This window comes from Alosa pseudoharengus, unplaced genomic scaffold (assembly GCF_046254945.1).
Source record: "Alosa pseudoharengus isolate Yale_2024_CS ecotype anadromous, Long Island Sound unplaced genomic scaffold, YU_APseudo_1.1 YU_APseudo_1.1_scf_9, whole genome shotgun sequence".
In the NCBI taxonomy this organism is placed as follows: domain Eukaryota; kingdom Metazoa; phylum Chordata; class Actinopteri; order Clupeiformes; family Clupeidae; genus Alosa; species Alosa pseudoharengus.
In genome coordinates, this window is record NW_027468881.1 from 37,044,984 (window position 1) to 37,067,954 (window position 22,971).

The window sequence follows — 22,971 nt, forward strand, 5'->3', positions numbered from 1 at the left end:
GTTTACATTTTGCTTGTGCCCTCGAGGTTTTAATATCTTAATTAGTAATGTAATATAGACTGTTGGATCTGGTATCTTTGTGATTTTACAGCCTTCAAAACAAATTGTAGCCTATATCATGAAAAGTGAGTCATATTTGCACAGCATCTCCTGGGCACTTTGGGGAATTTTCGTCAAACCTGGCAGAGCTAATCATTATAAAAAGCCAGATGAACTGATTAGTTAGGCCTACTCAATGTCACAGGTCAAAGGTCAAGGTGAGACATATCAGAGACTTTCTAATGTGGAGACACAGCACTCAAAAATACTCCATAGAAATGCATGGGGCTAGTTTGTCACGCCAATATGGCCGTTGTCTACACATATCCCACCCCTTCCTCAGCAAAACGTCGACATGTGAATACATTGAGCCAATCATATGGTGTGTTGTGAAAACATTGTGCCAATTATGTGTTGTGATCTCGCCTCTGGAGCAAGATTGGTGTCGTGAAGCCTTGCGCACGCGCATTTCTGCCGAAATGGATGCCCGACGTGTGCCCAAAAAGCGTTGTCAAATGGCCACCGAGTGGAGGGACTTGCCTAAAAGGACATATTCCACACACACACTGTCAGTAGACCTACCTAATCAGTCCATCTGGCCTTCATGCCCATTAAGTGTTCCGGGTCTGATGAATATCTTTCAATGTGCTCAGGAGATATTGCACCCTGGCATAACAGAAATTATGGAAGTTGAGGCTGTGTAAACAGATCCAACTTATTATCATGCAAAAATATACTCCAGAGATACTTTCAGAAAGTAGGCTATGTAAAGGGTATTTTCATACCACAAGTGGTAAGTGAAAACCCCACTTATTAAAACTACACAAAAGGTCAGTGTTTCTTTGAATCAATCACTCAATGTTGCATGGTCTCACTGTCCCTTGCTAGCCCAATATAATTGAATCATAGTTGAACTCATAGATGGGCTATTAATAACTCCTCCACCCAGGCACACTAGTGGCTATTTTTGTCTCGAGACAGTTGGTCCAGAAGGGACAGAATGACATGCAAGCACCAGAGACACAACAGTGTAGACCGGGCGAACAACTCCTAACTCCAACACAACTTTTTGATGCAGGCTAATGATGTCCAGATCTTTTGCCTGAATAAGTCATTAATAGCGGGGTCAGGATTTCCTTTGGCTTATCTGTAATTCAACCGTTCTTGAGGCAACAGTTGACCAACAGCTACCGATGAGCCTGCTGAAGACCTATTCTGATGGTAAGACATGAGCAAGGAGATATTGCAAACTAAAAAGGTCTGTTCTTAGAAAGAGTATGACGCCATGGATGTGACAATGAGAGGGGACCAGTAAGTAAAATAATGTCATAGGGATTTGGTATTGTGCTGTTTCTACTTTATAGGCCACATTATGGCACTTTTGAATGCTTTTTAAAAAGTAAATCTAGAGGTTGGTCCTTGTTGTCTAGTATTTCTGTCTGTGTTAATAAAGGGAAGATACCAAATCAGGATATTAGTTGTATGCCTCTTTGTTCCTTAGGAAGGGATTTTATGTGATGTGTTTCTTGTCTGTCCTGTCCATGTTGGAAACAAGTGTTCTCACTTTTACATGTTACATTGATCTACGTTGTGTCCTCTATATCCATAAATAAAATCAATCAATCAATCAATCAATCTGAAGTATGTTGATCCTATATCTTTATGTAGGCCATGCATGTTTTCTTAGAATTATATCTAAATGCCTTTTAGAATCAACAGTATAGTCAGCTTTAAGAATTTGTTTATGCTTCTTCGGTTCTGGGTAGGACTTGTCTCTTTTTTCCAAACTGATATAAATTATCATAAAATATGTGCTCTAGGTTGCCCTTCTATGCTTTTATTTGCTATTGTTTGCTTTTGTTTATGTAAAGCACATTGAATTACCTCTGTGTATGAAATGCGCTATAATAAACTTACTTGACTTGACTGAGGGACAAGCCTGGTCTACAGTATAACTGCATTGGGGAAAACAAATAGTGTTCCTCCTTATTTAAAACAAATAGTGGTCCTCCTTATTCAAAAAGTCACACTGTCAAGTTGTCTAGGTGTTGCAATCAGTACAGCTCTGCCCAAACTTGAAAATGGCTTGTTCAACACATGAAGGATGCAAAGGGACAACTCAATTCCTTTTTGGTGTTTTTATTTTTCTTCCAGATGGTTCTGATGGCATTGGTAATATGTTGAAACAGTTGAATTGTTGCATAGAGTTGTATGAATTGGATGTCATAGGATTAGGGACTATGGACTATGGAATAAGGAATAGGTTGATAACCTTAAAGATAAACAGAAAATAAACATGCATTACTTCACACAACAAACAATGCATGGTAAAGCAACAAAGCAATGAACAAAGCACAAAGCAGCCCAAACAAAGCAACTCCTTACACATCTCAATTTCAATGTAATCCACTATATCACTTCATGCAATTACCTCCACTACCACATTATCTGCACTAAAGAAATACATATATAATTAAACATATAATTTGTGTTAAGCACTAAATGCAACATACAGTTGTAAATCATTCCAAACATTACATACCAGTTGCGTCTTTAGGGTCGAACAATGAGCTGTCTTTCTTGTTACCAGGTTCAGGAATCCAAGCAAAGGGGTGACCAAACTAACTCCAAACATTTCATGCCCATGCTTATCTGGCAGGTGCGCAGGTAAAAGCAGTCCCTCCAGCAGTGCTGACTAAATCGTAGGCATTTGGGTTCTCTGCCCTCTTCAGGCCTGGAGTTGGAAAAGCTGTGGTTGTGCTCAGTTGTGGCGTGTGCTCATGTATTGTGATTATTGTGACATTATTGTTTATATGTGATTAGGTCATTCTCTTCTTTGACGAAACACCTCCCACTTGACCTCCTGGTTTTTTGAACCCAAGGAGGTCACACAAACCTCTGTGTTAGGCAGATTCGACTTCAGTTTAGTTGAAAGGTTTTCTCCTTCTTCAACAGGAAGTAAAACAATAATTCGTCTGACATCCCTATGAAGAATTGTAGCAGGTATTTTGGTTGAGAGTTTCTTTGATTTCTCTTGAGCAGGCTTCACAGTTGGGACTGGGTAGCTGGGAAAAGATCTGATATGCACATCCCTGACGATGCCCTTCTTGTCAATGTTGACACTGATGACTCTGCCAAGTCTATACTGACCCCTCCAGGCATTTTGGTCTGCCAGCCAGACAACATCTCCAACAGCCACATTCCGATGCGTTGTGTGCCACTTACTCCTCACAAATAGATTGGGCCCAGCTAACTGACTCCACTTCCTCCAGAACCAGTCAACTTCTGTTTGGATAGCTCTCAATCTTTTGTACGGGTAGCTTTCAAAATCAAAGCATCTAAGATCACCTCTGGGTCCGGTCCGTCCAAGCAGAAGGGAATTTGGGCTGATGTATTCTACACAGTCTTCCCGGCTTTGAGTCCTGGCATCTATGGGCCTCTCATTGGCAAGGTTAGCAGCCATGTAGAGGAACGTCTGAAACTCACTCCATGTGAAGAGTCCTTCTCCTCCCAGGTTGTGCAAGGCCCGCTTCACAGTGCGAACAGCTGCTTCTGCAGCTCCATTCCTGTGAGGGGAGTCTGCTGGGTGGATTTTCCAGCTCCATTCTGTTCCATGCTTTGAAGCTTCATTTTCAAGCTCAGATTTACTCTGTTGATTCAGGAAGAGGTAGAGCTCTTTGAGGGCAGGTCTGGCACCCACAAAGTTCTTTCCAGGATCTGACCACAGCTTCTTTGGATGCCCTCTCAGCGCTGTGAATCTTTGGTATGCCAGTAGGAAGCCTTCAGTTGACTGGTCACTGACAATATCTGTGTGTATAGCTCTGGAGGCCATGCAGCAAAAGACCATTCCCCACACCTTGAGTTTGTCTTTCTTTCTCACCTCGTCCTTGACTTCATACGGTCCAAATAAGTCCACTGTTGTGTACTCAAATGGTCTGGCTGGTGTTATTCGCTCGGATGGAAGGTCACTCATGATCTGCTGACACTTTTTGGCCCTGGCCTTTCTGCACACCACACAGTTGTCAACTCTCTTCTTAGCCAGCTTCCGGCCTTTTATCACCCAGGCTTTTTTCCTCATCCGGAGGAGTGTACCTGCTATCTCTTCGTGGTTTGCACTGTGGGCCTCTTGAGCTAGGAGAGTGGATATCCATGCCTCATATGGTAGAATTGGTACAGCCGTCTTATCCTCATCAAAGATTTGGAACCTTCCTCCGCAAACTAAGAGCCCAGTCTCTTCATCTCTGTAAACAGCGAGTCTGTTGAGAGTGGTGTTTTGAAAAGTTATACCTTCTTGAGCTGCAAGGAACAGGTCTCTTAGTGCATCTTCACACTCTCCAACAGTGAGTACAGCTTGTTTGGCTCTGGACCTCCAGTTTGTTGAGAGAATTTCCTCCCACTTTGGCTTATCTGAGGCTGAATTCTTGGTCAATACCTCTTTCCATCTCGTTGCAGTTCTCCAAACCCAGGCAACAACTCGGATCAGCTTGGTCAGACTGCTGAATTTCCTGATGTCAATCAGTTTTGATACCGCAGAGCCAGCTGGTGGTCTTCGGATCCGAGTTTTAGGTTCATCTGGGTTATTTTGTCCATCTTGCTGTGCATCACTTGGACTTTCCTTCTTCTGAACTCTCACTTCAGGAAGTACATCACCCTTGTTTCTCTTGGCTTGCGCTCTGGTCAGTGCTGCCGAGAAGGATTTCCTTTGAAGTTTGTCTATGCCTTCCTTAGCATACGCGGCTACTTCTTTGGCTGACTTATGTGGCCACTCTTCCATAGATTGTCGCAGGAACGCTGGCCCATTCTGCCACATGGAATCTTCCTGGAGGTCTTCCGGGGCTGCCCCTCTTGTAATGATGTCAGCAATGTTCAGGCTTCCAGGGATCCACCACCAGTCTTCGACAGATGTGGATTTCTGGATCTCTCCGACTCTGTTCGCGAAGAAAGTTTGATATCCATAGCTGTCTCTCTGGATCGCTCCCAACACAGTTTGACTGTCCAGCAGATGGAGCCATCGTTCAATTTCCATTCGACTGTGCTTCTCGACATACCTTCTAAGTCGTGCTGCATAGACAGCACCGCAGATTTCAGCTTTCACTGGTTCTCCCTTTTGGTCCAATGGTGTGAGCTTTGCTTTGGACTCAACTAATCTTATTTGGATGCCTTGCCTGGTCTTCCATCTGAAGTATACTACAGCTCCATAGCTCTTGTCACTTCCATCAGAGAACGTTATTCCCCAAGGTTTTCCAATCCAGTTGACTGGTGTGAGGCTTCTGTGGAAGGTGATTTGGCCAAGACGTGTGTATTCCTCAAACAGTTGGATGGCTTCTTCTCTCAACTTTTCAGACAGAGGCTTGTCCCAGGTGTCTCGGGTCAGAGATTTGCCTCCAGCTTCCTGAAATGCCTTCCTAACCAGAATGGCACCCTTTTGTTTGGCAGGTGTGACGAGGCCTATTGGGTCGTACAGGCTAGCTACTTGGCTTAGCAGTTCCCTTCTCGTTAGTGGGTTTGGAGTTTTCCCCCTCACTTCTTCATCAAGGAGACTTTGGTCAACTCTCATTTTCTTTTTCCTCTTTGAGAAATTGATTGAAGTCATGAGGTACAGTTTATCCTCTTCAACAAGGTATCCAACTCCAAGGGCTTTGTTGTCTCCTTCCCTCATTTGGTTTGGGAGAATGAGTACTGTGCTTGACTCCGCCCCTTGTTCTCCTGGTAAGATCTCCTGCCTCCCACTTCGGCCTGACTGGGCCCAGGGCTTGAGGAAGAACCCGCCTGCCTTTAGGATCTCTTCAACTCCATTGATGTTCTGGTCCAGCTTTTGCAAGTCATTATGGGAAGTCAGGATGTCATCAACATAGGCATCCTCTTCAAGGATCCTACGTTCCTCCTCCAGTTCAGCGAACATGGGCAGTTTTGCAGTCTCTCTCATGGCCAGTTGTGCAATGCACCCTGCTGGTCGATCGCCAATGTTGACTCTGGTGATGGCATACTCTTCAATCTCTCCCTCCTCAGTGTCTCTCCAGAGAAATCTGTGGAGGTGCATCTCCAGGTCTTCTAGCCACACAGAATTGTACATTTTCTTGATGTCGCCAAGGGCAGCATGGACGCCTCTCCTGAACCTGAGTAGTACCGCTCGGATGGGATTGAGGACATCGGGCCCTTTCAGGAGAAGGTCATTCATGCTGACACCTTTAAACTTCTGGCTGCTGTTCCATACCAGTCGCACAGGTGTTGTGAGAGAGTGCGGGTTTGGCGCCACCAAGTGGCTGACATACCATACTGGTCCTTTCCAGCTGGCAACGATCTCTTTGGTAAGTTTCTTTGCTGCTCTTCTCTCCACCATCTCATGGACTTGAGCTGTGTATGCCATTCTCCACTCTGGCTCTTTTTTGAGTTGTTTTTCTGTTCTCAAGAAGGTGGCTTCCACCCCACTCCTATTGTTGGGAAGGGAACTTGGATCTTGAATCCAGGGGTATTTTGTGTCCCAGTGTGGTTCATCACTATGATCATCTGCTTTGATGTAGGTGAGGCCTTTCCTTATAATTTCCAGCTCTCTTTCCTCATTCAGAGTCATTTCCTTTCCTCCTGGTTGACAGTTGCCGCACCGGCATCCTCCACACTTTGGTTCGCAAGCTGCTCCAATGCTGTCCCATTTCCACCAGTCCAAGAACTCTCTGTGAGCAACTGTGCCTTTGGTTTCAGCTGAGAACTCTTGTGTCTTAGTTAACTCTTGATATTTGACAGCGGTTGCCCTCATGGATCGAGCAAAGTGTGTTTCAGACCTGTGTGCAGCCATATCAACTTCTTCAAACAAATCTGGATGTGCTCCACCAACAGTCTTCCCTAACGGGCCTTCCCATAAGACAAGGTCTCCAATCACCTTCACTCTTTGCGGAGCAAGTCTCCCTTCGCGGTGGCTTATCAGTAGCTCAATGCTCTCCGGTCTCTTCAGATCGCCTAGCTTGACTTCTGGGAAGAACTTCTTGAGTTGGTCTGGTTTAATGACTCTGTGGATGTTGGCAATTTCATTCAAGCCATAACAGACAATCTCATGAGCTTTTTCCGTGCCTCTAGGTGTTTTGACCCTCACTCTGAGGAGATATCTTCTGGTTTTAACCTTCATGGCCATTCCCCCAACTCCATGGACGACTAAAGTGATGTTTTCACTTCGAAGATTTAATCTCCTGGCAGCTCTGTGGGTTATGTAATTTGTATCCGATGCCAAGTCAATCAGGGTTCCTATTTTCTGTCCTGCATTGGCAGTTACCTCAAGCAGCATTAGAATAACAGGCAATTCTTCTAACGACTCAATCACTCCAAGCTGATTCTTCTCAACACAGTTTGTCTTCGCAGTGATGTTGGTGAACGCTTTCTTGAACTTTTCTGCCATCTCCGGGGAGAGCTTAGACACAAATTCCTCCTGCTCTTCGGTAAGTTTATGCCTTCTCACATTGGATTGCCTTCTGTCTGAGTCACTCCTTTTGAAGTCCCCCTTCAGGCAAAGAAAGAAATGGTGGTCTTTTTTACAGTCTCTGTTCCTGCACAGGTAAGTGTCTTTGCATTCATCATCTTCTCCATGACAGACCAAGCACCTCTTGCAGGCACCAAGCTTTTCTACAGCATCCAACTTTTCCACTGGCTTCAGTTCTTTGAAACGCTTGCAAAAGAAGATCTTCTCTCTGTGCTTTTCATCTCCACAGACAACACAGCCGCCTTTCCTTGTGGACCGCGTGGATGCATATTTCCTCTCCATAGAAGCATATTTCTTTTCTGGCTTTTCACTAACTCCCAGCTGTTCTAGTCTTTCAAGAATTTCCTCTTGTGTTTTCAGGAATTTAAGAAGGTTCTCAAAGTGATTATCTGATGTGACATTATTCCTTGGGTTAACCATGAAGACAAGCCAATCCCTCTTGATGTTGTCAGGTAACTTGCTCTCTATGGATTTGATCACTAGAGGGTTGTTGATGGCTCCTGTGTTTCCAAGCTCTGTGAGGTCATCCAGGGCCTTCTCTATAGTTTGGATCATGTCGATAACTTTCCTAGGCTGATTTGCTCTTAAAGCAGGAATTTTCTCCAGATCTTCGATTATCTCCAAGGCAATTGTAGACTTGTTTCCATACCTGTTCTCAAGCACCCTGAACATGTCCTCAGCAGTATTGTAAGTTGACAAACGGAGGTCTCTGCATATTCTCTCATCTACACTGTCAAGGAGTTGGATCTTCTTTACCTCGACTGAGCCTGTTGGTTCCCCCTGCTTTTGCAGACTCTCCCAGTCTCTTCTCCATCGGTGGAAATTCCTCTTGTACCCACTGAACCTGGGTAGACAGGTTGGTTTTATTCTCAGTGTTGGCTGTGGAGCTGGCATGGGCATCTGTGGCACTCTCCCTCTGTCTCTATCCTCAGCTGCAATTCTTTGTGCTGTGAGAAATTCTGCCCTCCTTGCTTCAAGGTTGTTGCTGTATGCCTTCAAATCCTTCACTCTGCCTTCCAACCTTTCTTTTTCTGCTACTGGAATCCACATCTCCCACTCTGCTAGGCTTGTGATTGCATCTTGGACTTGTGTCTTCGCACCATCCCACCGTAGTTCGTAGCCATCTCTATTTATAGCGGTAACAGGTATCTGAGCAACTCCATCACAGGCTGTCTCGGCTTCTTTGATTGCAGACTTCACCTCGTCTTCCCCGTATCTAGGCCATAGGTTGGACTGGATTATCTTCCTGACCTCATCCAATCGTGCTTCGCATTCTTGGAACGTCTTCTCAATTTCAGTCTGCTGCTGCTTGTTCAGGTCAGCTTCTTCACCCTCATCGGCTCCAGCTTCAATGTCTGCCAGAAGGCCAGCCCTGTACCCGTCATTTGTCTCACTGACCTCCCTCGCCTCCGAAGTGAGCTTCTTGAACTCCTCTTGTAGTTCACTCTTTGTCATATTTTTTGCGCCTCTGCTAAGGAAGTTTGCTCGCTTGGTAAAAGTGCTTTTAGCTAAAGTTCTTTCTTGCTTCAGCTCCTTCACTGTTTTCCCAAGAGCTTCCTTCGCCATTCTGAGACGTCAGTCAATCCTCTCCACGACAACAGCTTTGCTGACTTCAGGCCGTTAATCCTTTTGTCTTCACTGCCACGCGTGGTTATCAACTGTCAAGTTGTCTAGGTGTTGCAATCAGTACAGCTCTGCCCAAACTTGAAAATGGCTTGTTCAACACATGAAGGATGCAAAGGGACAACTCAATTCCTTTTTGGTGTTTTTATTTTTCTTCCAGATGGTTCTGATGGCATTGGTAATATGTTGAAACAGTTGAATTGTTGCATAGAGTTGTATGAATTGGATGTCATAGGATTAGGGACTATGGACTATGGAATAAGGAATAGGTTGATAACCTTAAAGATAAACAGAAAATAAACATGCATTACTTCACACAACAAACAATGCATGGTAAAGCAACAAAGCAATGAACAAAGCACAAAGCAGCCCAAACAAAGCAACTCCTTACACATCTCAATTTCAATGTAATCCACTATATCACTTCATGCAATTACCTCCACTACCACATTATCTGCACTAAAGAAATACATATATAATTAAACATATAATTTGTGTTAAGCACTAAATGCAACATACAGTTGTAAATCATTCCAAACATTACATACCAGTTGCGTCTTTAGGGTCGAACAATGAGCTGTCTTTCTTGTTACCAGGTTCAGGAATCCAAGCAAAGGGGTGACCAAACTAACTCCAAACATTTCATGCCCATGCTTATCTGGCAGGTGCGCAGGTAAAAGCAGTCCCTCCAGCAGTGCTGACTAAATCGTAGGCATTTGGGTTCTCTGCCCTCTTCAGGCCTGGAGTTGGAAAAGCTGTGGTTGTGCTCAGTTGTGGCGTGTGCTCATGTATTGTGATTATTGTGACATTATTGTTTATATGTGATTAGGTCATTCTCTTCTTTGACGAAACACACACCGAGGAGGTACAATCCCATAGGACAAAAACAATCAATTGACTCTTTGCCAATGATACAAAGTTGATTGGTACTGACTGGTTACTGCAACATTACATCACTTTCTTTTGTCATTTTCAGGGATGCTGAAGCAGTCTTCCTCTTCACATCCTGCATTTCTCAGTGATGGGGATCTGACAGAGATTCAGCTGCACTCAGTCGAATCTATTAATGACCTGCATCGACACCACCCTGAACAAAAAGGTACCTGCAGCACATTCCCTCAGATATTCAGTACACACACACACACGCGCCCACACTCACACACATTATATTTTAACCAAGGACCAAATGAAACACACCAGAGAGGTAGCTCACCCTTTCAGAGAAACTCTATACAGGGTTTCGTTTTTGTTTGGGGGACAGGCTGCCCCCACTTTGTTTGTTTCCAGTTTTCGGAGCCTGCATGGGGGCTGCCTACAAAGACCGCTTTTTTTTATTTTTTATTAAAGTGCACTCACAGAATGGGCAGCTAGCGGTCGTAAGGAGATGATTGCTGAATGTGACAAAAATGTTATGGGCTTGAAATCACGTACGGTCACTGACTGTACCTTTAAGCACGTGAGGCTACTAAAATAAAGAGGGGGCCCATTATATTATAATGTAATAAATTAACAGTTTTGTGTAAATTGGTCTTCTCTGGGCCAGTAAATACATGGGGCCAGCACAAATGTCATGTTCTGGTTGCAGGGGGCAGCTGAGGGTAAATGTTATGCTGGACACTGACTTGATGCCTTTTCCTCCCGGACTGCCACGTTCAGCTGTCAGCACACATCAATGCACTGAGCGTGACATCATCTCCCTTTCTCTTGTCTGCTCCAAACCCCTGCCTCAACCTTTGCTTATTTTTTTTAACGGTTTGTGATATTAGCTGTATGACCTAATTTTATAGTTTATCTGTTCCACTGTCTTATTACAGCTGTAGGACACTTTGACCATAGATTAAGGAAGCACAAGACCTTTTCCATTTTTGAAGAGGCCAATGTATTATGAGTGACTGTTTTACACTTTTGATTACAGAGCGGCACTTCTCAATCCAAAGAACACTGAATTACCATTTAAGCTTGCTGGTCTCAATATGCAATAACCATAACAAGAAGTTTTCAGCCTGTTGTTTTGGTCTGAGACTTTAAGTAGGTTGTGTACAGTTATTTTGACTGACCTGCTGAGGCACTTCATAAAGGCCACATACCACATGTGTGATGTCATGTGTCTTCATAAGGTGTCTAGCAGCTCATTTCACACTTAACACACAATCACCAGTTTAGCAGTTCAAGGATTCAAGGATTCAAAAAATTATATTGTCTATCATATAGTGATAGAACATTTAATTCGGTTAGAGTGGTTGGGTTTAGAGGGAGCATTAAAATCTATAAATAATTAAATAAATGTACTAAGTTTTAACAGGTAGTTAATATATTTTTTTTTCCTGATTACCAATCAATAGTAGTATAAATGAAAGATTCTTTGCAAGTTCTCTTTCAAAAGTGCTCTGAACCGTGTGCCGGGTGGAAGCAGCTGAAAGGGATTGGTGGAGGGCTTGTGATCAGTGTTGCCAGATCTCGTGAGAAAAAGAAGCAACCAGGACTCTGAAAACAAGAGAAAAAAAAATATTTTATTCTAAAAGGAAGGGGGTGTGGTATGTGTGTGTGCGTGTGTGTTGTGTACAGTATTTACAGTAGGCTTGTGGGATTTAAATTCCCTTGCGTCGGCTATGTAATGAGCCGGCATTACGTCCACTTGATAAGCTACAGCAGTGTTTTTCAACCACTGTACCGGGGCACACTAGTGTGCCGTGAGAGATCATCAGGTGTGCCGCAGAAAATTACCCAAATGTCACATGGTCCAGAAAAGCAAACTGTTGCATCAAAGAATTTATAACCACATGCTCTCATTGATTGTATGATTGCACTATTTGTGGTATGCAGGCATTGTACAATGGGGGCCCCATATCCAGTATTCACAGAATCATCACATATCCAGTTCATAACAACATTTAAATTAGATAAAGTCACCTACAAATGAAACAGAGGGCGCTTGTTTTATTGAGCAGGTCTTGCATAGAAGCCATAATAAGGCCATATCTGTGTATTATTTGAAATTTTAGGCTATGGTATGTTTATTTTTTCTTCACACAGGATGTTAGTGTGCCGTGGGACATTTTAAGTGTCAAAAGTGTGCCATGGCACAAAAAAGGTTGAAAAACACTGAGCTACAGCACGTAAAAACAAGCCCAAAAACCCACAACCCGCTACTTCTATTATTTAAAAGCATCTTCGCAAAAAAAGAAGCCCAAAGTTGCTTTTAATTAGCGGAATTGGCAACCCTGGTTGTGATGATGGAGTCTAACTTTCTTTCTGCTGCGTAACTGCAAAGGTCTGAAAGTTGGATCTGAATGATACAGTGATCTTGGTTGTGTGCTTGATGATTCTTGCGAGTTATTCCTTGCTTCTTTTTTGTCAGGAAGTTGTACCAATATGCAATTCTAATTCAATAGTGTACCATTGTTAAAATGTCCTGTCAAACATTTCAGGAGGCAGACCACCCCTCCATCCTTTCTCTCATTCATCCAATGGGAATGTGTCAACCCCAGTTCTCAGAACTTCTGCCCGTCAAACGACACGGCCTCCACATGATGCTGTGAAGTATTACCCACACATTCTTATCTGTGCAAGCCTCAGCCTCCTCCTCGTCACCCTAGCGGTCATCCTCTTTGTCGTAGGTAATAAATACTTAACCTCTTCATATGCCCTTTCAGCCATTCCAGTTATGGATCCAGATGAGAATGCTGAGATGCATTGTGCCACTAGATGGGCCAAGTGATAGACTTTGTATCCTATCTTTATATCCTTCTTTCATTGGTTAGTAGTGATGATAATTCCTTATTGCTCTAAATACCTACTCGGCGGGTGCCACCATTCTAAGGAAAGATTTAAACACAAATGACTATGTTAACATACTATTTCAAATATATTCATTTTTGGACACATCTACCGAAAACCTTTCCCCACAGTCTCTTTGTATAGAGGGTGCAGCTGAAGGCCTGCTCGCTGATCACTAGTCATTTTTTAACCATTTTAATCCATTTATTTGTTATTACAAAATAATAATAAATATATTTTGTTAATACAAATGTATAGAACATATATATATACTGTATATAAATATTTTTAACAATCTCGTCCCCAAATGGTATCACTTTGTGTGAACTGTCCCTGAACTCCGATTAGACTTAGAGAGACTGCATAGCCATGTGGGGATACCTGTCCCAACTTTTCCCTGCACTACATCCCATAATTATGAAGAGTTTGGTAGATGTGTTCTGTTCTTTCTGTATTCGTGTAATATAATGTTTTGGCACTTTTTCAGAACGTCCTCTCTCTCCTCTCTCTCTTCCCTGTGTCCAGTCAAGCAGGCCAGCACTGTGAGCTCTCTGTCTGAGCTGCTGCTGCAGAATCAGGGCCACGCGCAGGAGGTGTCTGACCTCAAACACAAGCTGCAGCTCCTGGAGAGGAACCTCAACGCCACAGGCCATTGACGCGCGGCGCCAGCTCTCCCCTCCCCAAGTCCACAGCTGCGTGCGTGTTCAAGTGGAGCCTGCCCACCAGCTCCATTTACTACAGTCATGCAACACTTCTACAGCACTGTGCAATAGCTGTAAACTGCTGTGGAAATTGTGCACCTAAGTTTACACTGTCTTGTATGTGTGTGTTTTCGGACTACTAGGACCATGCTCTTTTGGAGCAACTCACGTATTCATGTGACTGATTTGAAAGTGTTCCTTTGATAATAAACGGTAGAAAACGCTGCGTGATTGCTGCTGAACAAACTTAAAGTTATCTGCAACACTGCCAACATTGGCTCTCTTATAAGCAGGGATTTAATCCAGGCTAAACGCAAGTAAACACATTTTATCCACCTCTGAAATTTCAGAAATAGAGTTTATCCTTCTTATTAGAGTTTGTCCAACTCTCAAAAGAGTTTATTCACCAATTTCAACTTTTAACACTGTATTATCCACATTCACAATATGTACACTCATCAACACTCTGAACCATTTAATACCACGGGTATTGTTATAAACATTGGACAATAACCTCCACCATCATCAAACATGTTCTGAATGACTTCTTTTTAAAAATCCGATACCACATGGCACAGTCCACCTCACTGAGATCACAGAAATTCATAGTTTACCCACCTCTTATTTTACCACTACATCCCTGCTTATAAGGATCTCTTAATGGGCTTTACAAAGCTCTTGAGAACAACTGTGATCTTTGCTGTCACTATAAAATCAGCCAAATTAGTGACGTTTTACCTAAGAGAGAAGCCAGAAGACACAGATCTCTGTTGGGATGAACTGTCCTGTGTGTTTAGTCATGTCAACACTCTGCACTTAGTCATGGCATCCAGGTACATGACAGTGTCACAGACACGGTCCCTGCCATTCCTGTTGTATTTTTATACGTGCAAACTCCTCTGACACTTCCCTCTTCAACCCACCCATCTATCCATCTTTTGAAATAAGCCACAGATTATATGTCCCTTTCTGTATCATGCCATCCTTCCTGTTATAGACCCCAAACACGAGACACATCTTTACTTAGCAAAGTATACATCTTTTCATTTTATTCATGACACGTTTGACCATTTATCACACTTGACCACTTTATCACAACTAGCCTTCATTGCTATGTAGCCTTTAGTTTGGCTTGTTAGAAAGCTATGAAAAAAACTCTGTTAGTATACAAATGCAAGCATTTACCATCTTGTGAGAATGACTTGTATAGAAGGTAGGCTTTCTAGTCAGGAATGATATACAGTAACTGGGATGGCTTGTAAAGCCCATGTCTTTCCATATTACTTAGTGCTCTGTGCCTCTTGTTTGTCTGTTTCAAGCTATTGATCACATTTGTTTACACTTTTTGTGTCACCTAAAATGAAAATACATGGATTTAAAAGACATTATACTATGAGCAGCAATACAGTATATACTGTATAGAGAGAGAGAGAGAGAGATTGATACTGGGAAAACTTTTTGCACTGTGCCTTCAGAAATGCAGCATTATTGTTAAAGTAATACCAGTGTGAACACAAGAGAACACAGTGTCCACATCCTCTTCTTATATTTCTTCACACACCGTTATGACCCCCAGTTCCCTATAGGACATCCATTGCTACATTTGGAGGCAAGTGGTTATTACATCAAAGTAAAGCCTGTGTTAACACACCAACTGATTTTGGGCCTGAATGGCCTCTCGTAAAAATGGCCAGTAAGGTATTGCAATATCAAATTTTGGCCATAATACCTTTAACTATTTCATATTTGGCCATAATACCTTTAACTATTTCATATTTGTAAATTATTTATAACATCCTTGTTTTATCGTTCCTTGGCATGATCTCTACTAGTATACTACTGAATCCTACCAAGTATTGAAAAGAGACAGAGATAGTATTACATTCTGAACACTCCTTTCATACACACACCTCAGAGGCTGCTGTGTTTCTGTAAACAAACTCTACTCTGTGGCGGGCTTGTCCTTCTTCTCACAGGACCGGCCGCTCCACCCAGGCCCACACACACACTGGAATGCCTGGCGCAGTCGGTTGGGGTCGGACATCTCGTTGCCGAGGGGGATCATGTGGCCAGAGTGGGGCTGTCGTCGGGCACAGCGTCCGTGACCCCCACACACAACCTGGCCACAGCGCTGGACCCCACGTCGCAACTGGACCACATACTCACCCAGAACACTCTCAATGTAGTCCCTTAGCTGCAGACAGTGATGCTACACACACACACACACACACACAAGCACACAGACACACATGCGCAGACACACACACGCATACACACACACACGCATGCACACACACACATGCACACGCACACATACACACAAAGCATGAATGTAAACCCAGCACAGTGAGTCTTTTGAAAGAACATCAAATATCATAAAAACAGACGCATACACTTACTTTAGACTGTGCAAAGCTAAGCTCACCCCAGAGCACTAGCCCATCCACTCCCAAAGCAGCGCTCTCCCCCAGGACCTTCTCCAGATATGTCTGTAGAGAATGCACACAGAAAATAGACATGTACTGTATTCCATGCACACATGCTCAAGATAAAATTAGCACACAGTTATGATGCACACACATTTTCTTAAAACTCATTTTTATCATGGATGTGTTAACATAGATGGACGTATTAAAATGGAGTTTGTGTTATGGGAAGGCTTGCTGACATATCAGTGCCTCTTCATATGTAAAAAACACTGTGATCATATAGTATGTACTGTACATGTGTGTGTGTGTATGTTCATACCTTATTTAGGAACTGCATTGTGTGTGAGAAGGCAACTCTTGCATAAGGTATTACAGCAGTGGGTGTCAGATATATTGCATGCTGGGTTGCGACTCTGAGGGCCTCGAGTATGCGGTGACGGACCATGAGTTGTGTGTGCCCATGCTGTGCCAGTTTCCACGGAACATACACACTGGGGTAGAGGGCACTGCTCTCCCGCCACAGCCATGCCAGCCGGTCATTCAGCTGAGAGGTCCCTTTGTGGCACTGTCCCGTGTAGCCGCCCGGTCCTCCGAGGTTGGTGTTGTAGCACGGCGGGAAGCCGTAAAACCCCCAGAATGCCGCAGGGCGTAGAGTCATGCAGAGCCGCAACGTCTCCAGCATGAAGGTCCGTCCGGCTTCCTCGAACTCTCTCTTGGCGAGCGACCTGACCTCCTGTGGCCGCAGCTCCGGGTGGTTCAGCCTGGCCAGGCGCTCAGAGAGCTTTCGATAGGCCACTTTCGCGCCAAAGTCCCAGGTCCACAGAGGCTGCCAGGCCTCCCAGTCCAGCACGGCCAGTCCGTTGAAGTCCCGGCCGAGTGCCGCGTCCAGCTGCTCTCCAGCCAGCAAGAGGTGACCCTTGAGGTCAGCGAGCTGAGGGATGCCTCCATTCACTGGTGACCCTGTGTGTGTGAGGTAGGGGTAGAGGCCCAGGCGCTGCTGGTAGAAGAGACTGACCTCCGGGCCCCAGAAGTGCTCTTTGGGGTTGTGTGTGATACCATACTTCTCCAGGGGCAGGGAGACCCCGTAGCGATGCTGGCAGCGTCTAGTGGGCATGTTCCAGATCACAGGGAAGCCATGTGTCGTCAGCCGGCCTTCTTCTGAGAGAGAAGCATTTAGGTTGGCAGGAGACAGACTCACCTCCGATATCAGAACAGACAGGCACAGGAAAAACATGGCTGAACTTCCTGTAAACCAGAGAGTAATTATGAAAGTTATACTGTAAATAAGATCTTCAAGCAATTTGCCACTAGGGTACAACAACTTACCAATGTAATAGGAGACACAGACTAGGCACTTAAAAAGTTCCTCTGTTCACTAGAAGTGGCTGTTGAGGGATCATGTTCACAGAGTTCAATTATGTGTTGATCATTTTCTATTTAAAGCTGTGATGTTCAAAAAACTCACACCCCCTCGAAGCATACAGTACTTCCTCATTTTGTGGCTTATTATACATTTTCATTCAGGCAATTTTTTTGACACTTTGTATGTTTGTGTGTATTTGAGATGTTGACGTAGTCTGTAACGGGTCAAATTCTAAATTCACACGCATCTATTCATTAAATCAATTTAACAACGACATGTTTTTGAGACCAAATGTCTATCTGCTACATGACATGAGGACATTGCAACTCTCTAGTGTGTTGCTGGCCTGGTTGACAGAAAGCATGTATAAATATATTCACACCTCCTCTTGAACCACACAGTGTCTAACAGTAACTTACTAGCTGGGGTAGAGAAGAGCACCAATAGCATACTAAAATAGGAGATTTTACTTTGGAATTTGAACAAATAGCTTGTTTTGTTGTCTTGGACAGGATTGAAGCACTGGTCTGCACAGAATGAAATTTGTGTGTGTAGTGTAGTAATGCGTGTCAAATTAGTAAGTTTGTTGAAGTTACAAAAACTACAAAATTGTAATAAATTGCATAACAAGAACATCAATTTTGTGAACAACTCATTTTCAATCACAATTGCCACAGCAATTGGGGGTGTGCATTAAACTCCACTGTGAGTGTACACTTTGTTCTGGCACAGTAGATTAGAGTGCACTTACATCCCATTTTTTGAGGGCAGCAACTAATTCTCAATCAGGTTAATGAATTTGAATTGTTCAGTGGCTAGATACAAATATTTAGATCTGCCTATAAAAAAGAATAATGTGAACACTTGATGTTGAAGGCTATAAGAAAAACTGAATTCCCTTACCTTAAAGGAAGTCAAGGACTAACTCAGTCAAACAGGCAGAATAAAGGCAAAAAGTACAAAGCAGGAAATATAAGCCTTTACCACCTCATTAACAGGAACTTACCCTCACCACATATGAAGAGACTAGCCATTAGGCTGAGAGATAACTGGGCTCAGCCCACTACACTCAACACGAGGAATGGATTTCACTGTCAGACAACGAGCCAACCAATGGCCAGCCATGTTGGTAGGTACCACGTTGTGTGCCAAGCGAGTGAGGATCAATGCCAGTCTGTAGTCTGTAGCCTCCTCAGATCCATGTGCTAGAAGATGGTCACAACTGCAGTCTGCACGGCAGTGCTTTGAGTGATGGCAAGTCGTAAACATGGTTAATTGCAAAATACACAGAGAAAAGGTTGGGTTTGACCCAACCTTTTCTCTGTGTATTTTGGAATTAAACAGTTTCCTTGCATACCCCACACAGGCATCACCTAAGCAAAAATATTCTGAGAGCTCTGTCAATCAATTTTACAGAATTTGATCGCTTTTGTAAAATAAAAAAAAGAAACAAATCATGTGTTTGATGAAATATCTCAATACAATGGTAATAACAAAATAACAAATTCAGTTTGTCATGTTACATGTCAAAGGTTTTGAATGAACAATCCACCCTTATATGGCTAACATCCGTGGGGTTCTTATATATTCTAGTGTTCGTTCATGTTTTTCTTGTATTATTCATAAAAAAAATAGGTTTCAGAATATTATTGGGGACAACTCTCGAATGCGTTCTGGCGCTTTTTACACATTGTCGTTTGTCCAGTAGAAGTGGGAAACAAGAACTTGCAGCCCTGCATTACTGAGAAGTTGGAATACGTAGCGGACGGTACATACATGTTTCGGTACGCTGTATCTGCACTTCAGGGGGGTATTCCAGGTTTAGTGACAAACCTGGGTATATTAACTCAGAGTAAGTGGTAAACTCCCTACAACACGAGCCCTATGGCATTGTTTTGTTAGGAGAATGAAGCCATACAGTTCTTCTATTAGGAGGTTTACCACTTACGGAGTTAACTTACCCAGGTTTGTTACTAAACCACATACTTGGAATACCCCCCCGGACTGCAGGCTTGTTTGTTTTGGTTATGCACGTCAGTGCCACTGCATGTCAACGTATTTGTGGCCCAACATACATCATAATCCCACATGACTTCAGAGCAAGTTATGCATTTACAACTGGGATGCATATTCCCATCACAGATTCCTCCTATTAATAAAAGCAGTCTGGAAATAAATTTGGTGAAGCTGGGCAGTGACAAGCTGGGCCAGAACATTAGCTGGACTGCTGTTGTGAGAACTTCCAAAACAGAATAAAGGATTCGAGGATGACAAAGATTTAGAGGGGCTTGTCTCACACAGTCCTTCCCAACAGCACACATAACAAATGAACAGTTTACCAGTAGCATTGTACCAAAATGTTTTGCTTTATTTGTTTAGAGGAGAACTCATCCAGAATGATGGGGAATGAGCACTACATTTGTGACACCACCTCCAGCTGGATAAACAGATTCAAACAAAAATAATCAATATAGAGGAATAATAATAAGTATAATAATAATTATTATTATTATAATACATTAATCAATACAACGTGGAGTTCTGTGATGAGGACAGAGACCCAAACATCAAGGGGTCACAGTCATGAAAACCACCAGCACTAACTCAACCACCAAGAGCAGAAGTGGGAACAACATTTCTTTTAAATAAATTTTATCAAAGCTTTGAATCATCATAAAACACCTCTAAAATTTGAGTTAAACTGATTATTTTTCATTTTTATATTTATTTTTTCTTGCTTTTTTTCCTTTTTACTGTGTTTTTTGGCTTTTTTGCGCAACAGAGTAGAAGGTGGCTGAATAGGGAGCAGGATGAGGGTCCTTGGCTGGGCTTTGTGATCGCGTGTTTGTGTGTCCAAGCTGGATCAGGGCCACAGACAAACAGCTTATGTTTTTATTTCATACTGACAGGCTGAAGGGGGGGAGGGGGGGCATGTGAGGGGTATGTGCGCGCGTGCAATGTGATTTTTCTATATGTGAGGGATGTCTAATCGTGTATTTGTCTGTGTAAAAAGGAGTGTGTCTAAAAAGTATGTTTGTATGCGAGAGTTCAGGTATCTGCGATGCATGTCAACTTTGTGTGCCAATTAACACACAAAGTTGTAGTTTGAAAGTGTGTGTGTGTGTGTGTGTGTGTGCATGGACATATCAGCATAAAGAAGAGGTGAACAGGTCAAGTGAGTTGGAGTGTGTGTATGTGTGTGTGTGCATAAGGCACGACGATCTTAGTCCCTCAAATCCATGCTGGATCCGAACAGTGCCACCAGCTGCTCTTCATAGTGAGAAATGTTCCTCTTCATGATCTCCTTGCAGGGACCCAGCAACCGCTCAAATGCCTGCACATCCATGACTACAAAACAAACACACACACACACACACACACACACACACACACACACACACACACACACACGTGTCAGACTTTATCTGGTGCTCTATGACAGACTAATTGCTGAATTGGTTTACTGCAATTTGTAATGTAAACAACATAATATAATATGTACACGTTTCTCTGAGACATATGGGCACATAAAGTAAACCTACTCAAGCACTTGACTTCTCCCACAGCGTATGCGGAGGCGGCGCGGGGCTTGTTGGTGACCAGTGCCAGCTCTCCGAAGTACTGACCCCTGCTGCAGCGAGTGATCTCCACCTCAGCATTGTCCTGCTGGGCTGCCTTCGTCTGAGTGAGCAGTTGAGGGGGTTGGGGGCAGTGTTAGTTCAAAATACTTAAGATACAGAAATACATGCCACAGCCAATGAAAGCCAATCAGTGTGTGTGTGTGTGTGTGTGTGTGTGAGCAAGAGACTTACTTTACTCTTAATCATGATCTTCACCTCCCCAGATTCAACAATGTAGAAGCATTCTGCCTTATCACCCTGATGAACGGAGAGCACAGCCATTTACAATAAAACCAGAGCAACACTATTACAGAGCGGTGATACAGATGCGCCGTTAGGGGGGGTTGCCTGTGGTTGCTTCTCACTAGAGATTAACCAGGTCAATTTCACAAAGGCATGTCAGCCACAAGGGGGCACCAGATGGTAAATGTAGGCTGGCCACATCTGCTATCTGGCATCTATCTGTAAAGGACCGGAACATCTGTCTGTCTGTCTATTATTCGCTTATCTGTCAAATAGTTAGTCCGATTGATTACAAACTTGACAGGTGTCTTGCTACGGGCACAAGTAAGTGCAGTGCCAAGTTCAGCGTTGTTAGGATAAGTGATGCAAAAGGTATCCTTAAATATATCGGTAAAAGAAGCACACATTGGCTTTCTCCGCTCTACTGTAGCTGCTCCCCCTCTCACATAGCACAGCGCAGGACCAGAGACAGATAAGAGATAAGCGGAGTTTTGGCAGCACTGAATCAGGGCACAGCACAGGTCAAGATGCAAAATGTTTGGATGATTATCATGTCTGACCTCAACAATAAAGACTCCATGTATGCAGTTTGCTTACATAAAATGATTTCAGTGGATTTTGCAACAACACGCCAACAAACACGGGTATGCAGTGGCTATTAAAAATGATGTAAAAATGATGTGCAATTAACTGACACTTAGAATAGCCCAGGCCACTATGGACTGTCTTTAGACTTTGAATAAACAAACGACAATTCCGCCTGCAAGGTCCCAAATTGAAGAGAGAGATAACGGTCACGAATTTAAGAATGTTTCAGAATGCCACACACGACCAGCTACAGACAAACGTGATGTCACTTATAGGCTACCAAAGACTGTGTTTGAGTCAAAATGTGTTTTATGTTTTGGGTTTAAGGAGATTTAGAAGATAAAGAAGCAATACGATTTTTTTAGTCCTGTCCTGTCCCATCCGTCCGTCTGTCTGTGAGAGAGAGAGATTTTGAGGAGCATGTAGTCACACTAACCTGCCTGATGATCCTCTCGCCATCCTGAAACGTCTTGGCACCTAAAACATCCACAATCTTCTGGCGTTCAGCCAACTAGGAGACGGGCAGAGTGGGGAAGGGTTAATCTAGCGGTGGGAGAGATTAGGGGACACTTTGGGACATCTAGGACCTTCACAACTCCTCACCTCAAGAGACTTGAGCAGGGGCACCATATCCACAAAGGCCTCATACATCCTCCTCTTCTTTGCGTTGTTCTTTACGATCAGCCTGCGGAATGTTGCCCGGTCCTGATACACACACGTCACACACAATATAACAGTGGATTAAAAAATGATATAGGAACATTCATAATTAAAGATTCAGACTAAAAAAGGCAAGTGTCCTTGCCAGATAGTACTTCAAGGGAAATTCCAGAGATACAACCTGGGGTCTATTTGTGGTTGATAATGGGTTCAAACTGTAATTTTGCTCCCAAACTAAAGTTATCAAGCACAAATAGACCCCAGGTTGGTTTGACTCCGTAATTACCCTTTAGTGGATGAAGGATCCACTCCCGGTTTACTCACCATGCCCCAGAGAGCCCCCTCCTCTTTGGCGATGATGGTGGCGGCGCGGGGGGTGTTGTACATGAGTGCCAGCTCTCCAAAGCTGCCCTTATTATCATATTGTCCAAAACAGCAGTCCACTCCATCTTTACGAACC

At 43.4% G+C, this 22,971-nt stretch overlaps 2 protein-coding genes and 3 long non-coding RNA genes across 6 annotated transcripts in view; 1 reads left to right on the top strand and 4 right to left on the bottom strand.

The window, feature by feature from the left end:
- The first annotated feature begins 1,065 nt into the window (after positions 1-1,065).
- LOC143114970 (uncharacterized) lies at positions 1,066-12,733 on the top strand. The gene is made up of 3 exons (XR_012985018.1): positions 1,066-1,260; positions 10,107-10,229; positions 12,559-12,733. It is a non-coding gene; the product is annotated as an uncharacterized LOC143114970 (long non-coding RNA).
- LOC143115246 (uncharacterized) lies at positions 2,163-2,998 on the bottom strand. The gene is made up of 2 exons (XR_012985075.1): positions 2,582-2,998; positions 2,163-2,311 (listed from the first exon to the last, which is right to left on the bottom strand). It is a non-coding gene; the product is annotated as an uncharacterized LOC143115246 (long non-coding RNA).
- On the bottom strand, positions 9,260-9,928 carry LOC143114972 (uncharacterized). The gene is made up of 2 exons (XR_012985019.1): positions 9,679-9,928; positions 9,260-9,408 (listed from the first exon to the last, which is right to left on the bottom strand). It is a non-coding gene; the product is annotated as an uncharacterized LOC143114972 (long non-coding RNA).
- A 1,893-nt stretch (positions 12,734-14,626) lies between the features above and the next one.
- On the bottom strand, positions 14,627-18,377 carry hyal3 (hyaluronidase 3). 2 transcript variants are annotated; one of them, XR_012985017.1, is made up of 5 exons: positions 18,304-18,377; positions 16,357-17,282; positions 16,008-16,097; positions 15,368-15,817; positions 14,627-15,337 (listed from the first exon to the last, which is right to left on the bottom strand). XR_012985017.1 is itself a non-coding variant. In XM_076276811.1 (4 exons), exons 2-4 carry the CDS (start codon positions 17,269-17,271, stop codon positions 15,551-15,553), a joined length of 1,272 nt encoding a protein of 423 aa, XP_076132926.1. In that variant the 5' UTR covers positions 17,272-17,282; positions 18,304-18,377; the 3' UTR covers positions 14,627-15,550. The 2 variants fall into 2 exon arrangements, 1 of the variants encoding a protein (XP_076132926.1); XM_076276811.1 differs by having other exon boundaries at positions 14,627-15,817.
- Positions 18,378-19,745: 1,368 nt separating this feature from the next.
- prkar2aa (protein kinase, cAMP-dependent, regulatory, type II, alpha A) overlaps positions 19,746-22,971 on the bottom strand; it is a 26,209-nt gene continuing 22,983 nt past the window's right edge. Inside the window, exons 5-10 of the mRNA XM_076277092.1 lie at positions 22,836-22,971; positions 22,455-22,556; positions 22,288-22,362; positions 21,213-21,278; positions 20,943-21,081; positions 19,746-20,748 (exon numbers count right to left, since the gene is read on the bottom strand). The exon at positions 22,836-22,971 is cut by the window's right edge and continues 18 nt beyond it. Of these exons, the coding sequence (XP_076133207.1) occupies positions 20,624-20,748; positions 20,943-21,081; positions 21,213-21,278; positions 22,288-22,362; positions 22,455-22,556; positions 22,836-22,971 (643 nt within the window). The 3' untranslated portion in view covers positions 19,746-20,623. The remainder of the gene's footprint in view (positions 20,749-20,942; positions 21,082-21,212; positions 21,279-22,287; positions 22,363-22,454; positions 22,557-22,835) is intronic.